At 36.4% G+C, this 9,029-nt stretch overlaps 1 protein-coding gene across 1 annotated transcript; it reads right to left on the minus strand.

Moving 5' to 3' along the window:
- Window positions 1–1,022: 1,022 nt before the first annotated feature.
- Window positions 1,023–7,984, minus strand: LOC132846415 (C-C chemokine receptor type 7-like). The gene is made up of 3 exons (XM_060871132.1): window positions 7,835–7,984; window positions 3,138–3,223; window positions 1,023–2,792 (listed from the first exon to the last, which is right to left on the minus strand). Exons 2-3 carry the CDS (start codon window positions 3,217–3,219, stop codon window positions 1,630–1,632), a joined length of 1,245 nt encoding a protein of 414 aa, XP_060727115.1. The 5' UTR covers window positions 3,220–3,223; window positions 7,835–7,984; the 3' UTR covers window positions 1,023–1,629.
- Between the last annotated feature and the right edge of the window lie 1,045 nt (window positions 7,985–9,029).

The following is a 9,029-nucleotide window of genomic DNA, read 5'->3' on the forward strand; positions in this document are numbered from 1 at the left end:
TTCTCCCGTAGGATAATAATTCTGTAAACGAGACATGTTGAGAGCAAATGTTGAACTGTGTGCATCCAGGACGTAGGTGGGTTTTTATAGAGTGGTTTAAAACCCCGCCCACCACCCGCTCTGCTGCATGTCGGAGAACTTTCGAGAATGTTCGCGAATTTTCTCGAGACTTCCTGATTTTTTTCTCTCCGCAGCCTGCTGTTCAGTGCACCACTCTATACAGACACCTGTTTCACCTCAAACAAACCTGAAAGACAGGAAACTACAGAACATCCAAAACAACAGCTATATGTAAATGTACACATTAAGAACATGTGTTTTTACATCATTTGTGTGTTTTCAATTAATGAATAATTCTTAGTTTTATCACCAGTTTTGCCTGTTTAATAATTTTTTTTACGTCTTTTTAACCCGTCTCCATTTTTATTTAAAGAACGTGTCCCAGTAGTATTAGAATTCTAGTATAAATTTTAACTATTACATATCTAATGGAGGTTATAAGAATTTAGCAAATTGTGGCTTAAACCATATGTTCACTAGAATTTCTCAAATGAGAATAAAATCATATTATATTCAATGATTCGAATGACAAACGTATGATCTTTCGATTGTCTGTTTATTTTATTATCTGATGTGTTTTTGTTAAGTTCATATGCGCAGTTCACTTCAACTCACTTAAGAAAACAAGCTAAACGTTACACATCTCGTTATCCACGTCTTTGAAAAATTTATTTAGAAACTTGAACAAGTGTCGGCTCAGTACATCCCACACTAACACTGCTAAGTTCCTTTGCCACTCCTTTGTGACAGCTGGAAATGTCCATACTGGACTGGGATCATGTTTAAACATTTTAGCCTTGACATCACAACCGATGCTGTAATTTGTTTGTCAGATTAATTGCCGTAATTTGGTTGAGCTTTTTTTGACGTTTAAATTGCTTAAAGAAAAATATGCTTTAATTTGTTTGTTAATTGGTTTATAGCATTTTGCAAATTTGAGAAATCAGAAAAAGCAATTTGAGTATTTCATTGTTTATTTATATGTATAACAAAAAATAAGATACTGATGTATTTGTGTTGCGTTTAATGGTTTTAAATTGATTGTAAATTGCAACTCATTCCACAAGCATTTACATTAAGTACATTTACCACTCGCTGTGAATTACTGCAACATTAATACGGCCCTTTATTAAGTCTAGACTTAAAAAGACAAACAACAAATATATTATATAATATTTGATATTAGGCTGAAATGTTTAACAAATAACTTGATCTTGTTATATTAAGTTTTTCTACTCTAAAAAAGGAAAAAGATCCATTATATTGTTGAAAGATTGGAAAGAAACAGAAATGAGCTGCTCTGAGAATAGTTCCATTTGCAAGGATGTAAGAAGATATAGTAACAAGTGATATACATGTTTTCTGTAACGTGACATTGAAGCTTAATGGAAGGAGCCTCAAGTGACAGGACAGAGGACTTTCCTGCTTCTTGGTAACATGGCAAGTTAATAAAGGATTGATTGTTTACAGCTGTTATAACACAAGTTAGATTTTTATAAAACACTTACATTTAAAGAAACATAATCAACTTCAGGGTAGAAACAGAAACATTTGATTAAAATAGAAAGGTCACTGGTAAGTTGAATAAACAATACCCCCAGGTTTTTGCAATTCTGGGAAGGTAGAAGGGAAAAATATGTTGGGTGTATATGATATTTGAGGCACACCTTCAGGATTTTTGCCAGTATCAAGTAAGAATTTAGGTGAATTAAGATCATAGGGCATAGTACTAGTAAGAGGAGGGGATGAGAGAGTCGCTGAGCTTCCATGTTCCAGTTTTGGTGTCAGGTGTGACAGGCAAGAACAGATGCAACCACAATCACGCAGAAACCGCATCACGTCGTTTCGGAATCTTATTCCTACGAGGGCGTAGAGTAGAGGGTTGAGGCAGCAGCGGACGTAAGCAAGACTGCGGGTGATGTCCTCTGCCAGGTGAATGCCTGACCACATCTCACAAGTATATCTGGTCGTGAATATTCGGATAGAAAGCACTATGGCGTACGGCAGTTGGAACAGCAGGAAGAGCCCAATCAGTGCTACTATGAGTCGCAGAGTTTTCTGTCTGCGAAAGCACTTTCCCCGGCCCTGCATCAACACGTGGCCGATGGCTCTGTAACACACCAGCATGGCAACGCATGGCACACAAAATCCTGTGATCTTTGCCACACGTGACCACGTCTTTACCCTCACGTTGCCATAATCATTCCTTATGTACTCGCACCTCAATGATTCTGGATTCACAGAGGTGGTCAGTAGCTCTGGCCAGCTGAGCATGAAGGAGGCCACCACCACGGCAATCGCAGCCAACTTACTGTAGCATAGCATACTTGAACGTAAAGCCTGAGCAGCCTTGGCCCATACAACAAGCATGTAACGATCGATGCTTATGCATGCTAACAGCAACAAGCCACCGTACGTGTTAATGGCACAGAGGCCATAGTTTAGCTTGCACATCTCGTCCCCAAGCACCCAGGAGCCCAGGATGGTTTCGGTGGTTTCCAGTGGCCAAGTAAGCAGAAGAAAAAGGTCAGAAATCGCAAGATAGAAAAGGAAGACGTCGGTCATGCAGCGCAGACGCACGCGCCGATACTTGGCGAATGTGGCAATTACCAAACTATTCCCAATTACACCAGGGAGGAAGGCGATGATGAAAACCGTGACCTGGACAGCCATGCTGGCCAACTCGTGGCTGTTGTCTGGCTCACACATCTCAATGGGATTGCAGTTGTTACCTGTATTAAAGAGATAAAGATAGAGCTTGGTTAAAAAAATAATAATCGCTAATTCAAACCAAATGATCTCTACAAATTTACTCATGTCCAAAAAAGACTAACTTTGTAACTTTGCATAACATAGGCCTATAAGAACAAATACTACTGCAAGATATTCAGTGAAGACACAAAATACTATACACACACAATAAAATGCCAAGTAATTCACAGGGCTGTCAAAATTCAACCTGATAATCAAATAGTGTGAAAACACGTGCCTATCGGGGGGAAATCGGGTTGTAAGCTGCTGCCCCCATGTGCTCAAAAACAGCATTGGTGGATATGTGTTTGTTGAATTTTTGTTACCTGTGCAGTTTCCATAATAATCGAAATACTCCTGGGTGACATTTTCAAGCGTGGCATTATAAGAGGTGCTGTTTTCGTCCATTGCTCTAAAACACACACACACACACACAATTATATCAACTGTAAATAGAATGTAAGCATAAAGATTTTTAATTAGTGCTTCAATCAAGGATACATTCATGTAAACAAAACCAAAAATAATAATTATTGTCAATATGGCAGGTAACCTCATGAAAAATGTATAAAATGTATTACATGGTTCATACATGTTCCAATCATGGATCACTTATTCAATTATACATTTGAATTTATTCAGTGTAAATTTCTACACATCAAGAATTGTAAAAGTGCTTAGTCATCCTGTCATACGTTCAAGGGCAGTGATAGTGATGGAGAAGCTTGCATATGATTCAAGAGATGATTAAAGTCAACAGGAAGCAAACTGCTGTAGAAATAAAACCAATGCACAGAGTAGCATCTGTAAAGAACTGCAAGTCGTTACACAAGGTCAGCTGGTAGAGAAAGATGGTCACATTATAATTCTATCATTTTTATGAGGTATGTGTTGTCCAGGTGGGGTTTTTTTTTCCCACAACCCAAGCAACAGTGAAAAGGTTGGATATATAGATTGCAGAGTTGAGATGGTTCAAAAGCATCAAAGAAGCCACTAAGTGTGGACAAGCTTGGCTTGTGGATAGTATTTCCTGGAAGGAGAATCTCTGAGAAATACCAAAGATGTGTAAGAGCATTCTTATCAGCAGGACCCGTCAGTCGATAGCCATTGTCGGTTGTACAGTGTTTGGGGAAAATGATTAAAAATGTGCACAATGGATAGATCATGAACATTTAGAAGCTATACTTCAAAGATCAAAGACCAGCTGTAAAATTCCATCACTTCCAGTCCTCCATGATTTTGTCCTTGACCAAAGCCCTTACTATAACTCACAATAGCTCAGTTGTATGTTATCTGAAATATATGTAGGTTTGGATAAAGGTGTCAACCAATTGAGGTAAATATAAATGTGAACAGAACCTATCCGACTAAGCAGTGACAAGTGTGGTACCCGACGTCAGTAGCTATGATGACAAGGGAAGGTAGGAATTTGATTAGTCTAACAACGTTAATAGTGCAAGGAGCGAGAGTTTTATCAGGGGGGTACAACAGAGAAAGAATTATTAAGCAGAGGTCAAATGGGCAGGTAGGATCCATTTAAGAACAGATGAAGTCTGGCTTTGGACAACATTCTTATGGTGAGCCACAATGGTATAGAAAGTGTGCTGTCTAATTTAGGGATATGGGTTCAGGGGGAAAAAAAAGAATAGGGATGTGATACCATTGTTTCAGGCTGTGGAGGCTTCTGGAGGGTGGTGACCTGTATGGATCTTTTAAATTTAAGGACCTGAAGATGGGAAGTCAGTGGTTGTTCAGAAATAGTCACAATTCTATCAGTCCAGGCTGATTGAACTACGTTATAGTGACAGATACTTCCTTTTTCTAAACAAGCGCTGAAAAGTGCTGTAGTAATGAGTCATGTCTATATAAAGAATCCTCGCAGTTTCGTGAATCACGGATGTCACCCAATCTTGTAGACTGACTATCATAAGCCTCATTCTTTTTTCATTTTAAACGGCAGATCTTTATTTGGAACTGGACAATAGTGAGAGAAATCAAACATACTTTTTTTTAATTTACAGTATACGGCTATAAACATCTGCATCGTATACAACTGTGTGTGGGACCAAACTTTATTGACTCGACAGATTTCTTGACAACTTTGAAAATGGCTGAAGAGTCAATCACCTGATAATATCTAATATTTAAAAAGTTGTATTTTATTTAAATCCTAATTAAAGCTACATCACATGAACCTTCCCATGTAAAAGATACATACTAAAGGTACCAAAGGATGGTACCTATGATGGTACCACCAACAGTGTACTGCTGAAATGTTGATCTGGTTGCACTGGGCTAGTTTTTATATATGTATATATATATATATGGATGACCCTCAACAGCAGGTCTGTGCTTTTTTGTGTTTTTATTTATTTATTTTTGTTGTTGTTGTTGTTGGACTATAAATACACACTGCATTTAATGCCATAATCCGTCTGTTACCACTAGATACCATCCGATGCACATCCATGTCACTTCTGTACCCGTACAATCTGTTTTGCACCTTATAGTATTTTATATATAATATATTTACATATATTTACACATATACATATATAAGTACATATTGCATATAATATGTAGTGCTACTGTAAGGATGCCCAATAATACACTGTGTGTACTGACTATATGTATGATCATATTGCACATGTTCACTGGTTGATTCCATTATCTGTTTGTTAATTGTACATATTGTCCACACATTGTACTGACTATATGTATGAGCATACTGCACATTTCACCTGTTGAATTCATTATGTTTGTAATTGTACATATTGTACACACATATTGCACTGACTATATGTATGAGCAAATTGCACATTTTCACATGTCAACTCATTATCTATATCATTATCTGTATAATTGTTCTGCAAATTCTGGAGTTTGCTCCTAAATATTTCACTCACCAAGGCACATGTGCTGTTGTGATGTGACAGTAAAAGCGACTTGACTTGACTTGTTTTTTTAATCAATGCAGCTGTGTCCCCGATTGTCATTGATTTGTCTACTTTTTATTTTAGTTTGGCCTTTTTAATAGTAAAAGGGAAAAACCTAACAACCACCATGGTAACAGTCAAAACAAACTGTCATAAAACTTTTCAGGTGTTTCTCGTGGTTAGCATTTGCACGAAATCCTAACTGTTATAAGCGTGGGCTCTGAGATTGGACTCGAGCACCTCATTGCGTGCAACCGCTGTTGTGAGAAACCTCTCAGGATGATTGTCTTTCACATTTTTAGTCATATTGCGTGCCAAAGCCTGTTTAAGAGAGGCTTGTCAAATCAGAAACTGCTTCATTTGATCAGAAAATATAAACTGCAGCATTGCTCTGAAATAATATTCACTGAAACAAGATTCATTATAAGAATTAGAGTAGCTATGTGACGGCGCGCCGTGCGACCGGCTGGAAGTCCTAGGGTAAATTCTCGTGCATTAAGAGATCTGGAGTGATAAATGAGTTTAAAATAGTCTATAAATTTACGGAAATACTCTGTCTATGACCTTCCTCACTTTGGTAAGTTTTAATAAATCTATTTATTATATTCTAATGTATAATCCAATAACCAAGAGCTCACCAATAAAAATACCATTCACAAGTAAATGGCTGCAACGATTAAAACACTTTAATACGATTTTAAAAGATAATGCAAATATTTTTCAGTGGTGAATTTTTCAGATAACAGTATTTTTTAGTATGACAATTTTAGTAATCTAATCTGGGCCTATTTATAGTAAGTGTGTGTGTGTGTGTGTGTGTGTGTGTGTGTGTGTGTGTGTGTGTTTTAACGTAAGTCTTAACATTTAGCTATAAGCTAAAATGAATTATCGATCCGTCTTCACCTTTCAAATGAACCTATTACATGCTTAGAAACTGTGCGTTCATACAAATAAAAAGATAAAATGAAATCGATTATTTTGTGGATGTCCATCAGCGGTGGGATGAAATTATCTGGAAATGTCAAACTCCATCATTTTAAAATGATAGTGGTGTGTTACATGATTTTGCATGACTACTTACTGTACATACTTAAATGAACTGCACAAAAATGCAAGCTGTATTGTCTTTAATTTAGTTTAATCAGTGCATATTTACAGTTTACTTTTGTAGTCCCCAAATTACTTAATTACTTACACCATACTTACTCCCTGGTTAATGACTTATATACTAACTCACTTACTTAATCACTCCCTAGGTGCTTAACTTAACCCTCGCTAGCTCACTTACTTAAACCCCACCTTACTTTCTTAGTTACTTACTTATTTAAATACTTTTTATATTCTTACTTACTTCCTATTAATTTACTTACTTACTAAATACATACTTACTTAATTTATCTGGTTTTATAACCAAAAATAGTAAAGAAATAAATATCATGAGGACTTTTTTTTAACATCTGATAAAAATATATAATAAAATAAGTATTATAATGTTTTTAAAATTGAAAAATAAGCTGTTATATTTTTGCTCAATAGGCCAACCTAGATACATTAATAAAAAATTATAACAAATATTTTTAAACCAGTACAAAAGAATACATAATTTGATTTATCAGTAGGAGGAATAAAACACTTCCGAATGAGACAAGATTGGTTTATAATAGTGATATGAAGGGGAAATTTTCAATTTAATTAATTTAAATTTAAATGCCACATGGATTTAAAAAAAAACAAACAAACAAACAAACAAGAAAAAACACAGAAATTACATTAATATTAATGGAAATGCATTGAAATTGCAATAGAAAATTAAGAAAAAAGCAAAAAAATAAGCTGCATTAAACGGAAGGCAAAAATCAATGCTAACTAAATGCTCAAGATTAATATACTGTACAGATCATAGAGATATACAGATACAAGAACAATCTCTTGCCGGACTACAGACTCAGACTCGGACAAATGCATGCATAAAAAAAAGCTGAATACAAATTTTAAAACATGTCACTTTGGCTAAAATCAGGTACAGAGACATAGACAAAAAACTTAAATTCTACACTGTTTTGGTTATGCAGGCTGGATAGACTTACCTGTATGTATAGGAATCAATCAGCAGTGCTGTAGTATTGTGTGTGTGTGTGTGTTTTTGTGTGTGTGTGTGTGTGTGTGCATGTGGTGGGTGTGAGTTGATTTTAGTATTCTCACTTGAACCCCACAGCTGACTTTCACATTAACTCTCTGGACTTGGGTTTGTGTATGTTAGTGAGAGAGTGAGAGAGAGAGAGAGAGAGAGAGAGAGAGAGAGAGAGAGAGAGAGAGAGAGAACTTTGTGGCATCAAACACACCCTGGGGGCATGGAAACACAGAGCGTCAAACAGCTTTCTCAAGTTGTTTTTCTGTTCTGAGGTGGCACCCAGGAGTGGTTAGTTAGGTCGCAAGGTCAGGATCTTAGTAAATACAATATAAATGATGATATTAATGTAATGCAAATAATACAGACGAAAAATCTCACTAAAGGAATGATAATACTGATAGCGTGTGTGTGCATGTGTGCGTGTGTCTGTGTGTGTGTTTACTGCATTTACAATCTCAAAAGGCATTAACAGGTTGCAAATAACTGCCGAAAAAATGAGAAAGTATATGCTAAACTAGATGCACTCAAATCTGACTGATAAGAAGGTTCTAGAAATTATTGATTTATTAAGATTTGTTAATATGGTGGATTTTTTTTTTATATATTAACATGATGAAATGAATATCCAGGGTCAAAAAAAAAAAGAAAGCATAAAAGTATTAGTGTTTTTACGGCAGTCGTCATGTGTGGCATGTGGAGATTTCTGATCGTTCTTGTGGCACTGGATGGAAATTTGAAACACACTAACATAAAACGTGAACGCGGCCATGACCTTAAACTGCTGACGAGTCAAAAACATTACAAATAACCAGGTATATATCTGGAAGAGCAAACAAAATGATTTCAAACATACATCAGGTTGCTGTGTGTTCGCAAGTCGGATTTAATGTGAGGGTCTTTTTTCAGGCCCTCTGCTGGAGTAGCCCTTCTTTTCTATGTGGTGTGGAGTAGCCTGTCTTTTCGATGTGATGTGGAGTAGCCCGTCTTTTCGATGTGGTGTGGAGTAGCCCGTCTTTTCGATGTGATGTGGAGTAGCCCGTCTTTTCGATGTGATGTGGAGTAGCCCGTCTTTTCGATGTGGTGTGCTTAGTGAGTTGTTGATTTCTGTTCATCGTGGTTGTAAAGAGTGGTTATTTGTTTGAGTATCTATT

This window comes from Tachysurus vachellii, chromosome 5, assembly GCF_030014155.1.
Source record: "Tachysurus vachellii isolate PV-2020 chromosome 5, HZAU_Pvac_v1, whole genome shotgun sequence".
Taxonomy (NCBI): Eukaryota; Metazoa; Chordata; class Actinopteri; order Siluriformes; family Bagridae; genus Tachysurus; species Tachysurus vachellii.

Excerpts from the sequence above, each read along its gene's own strand:
- LOC132846415 (XM_060871132.1), bottom strand. The coding sequence starts at position 3,219 with ATGGACGAAAACAGCACCTCTTATAATGCCACGCTTGAAAATGTCACC. Across the intron at positions 2,793-3,137 it reads TTATTATGGAAACTGCACAG|GTAACAACTGCAATCCCATT; the intron begins GTAACAAAAATT and ends TCTTTAATACAG.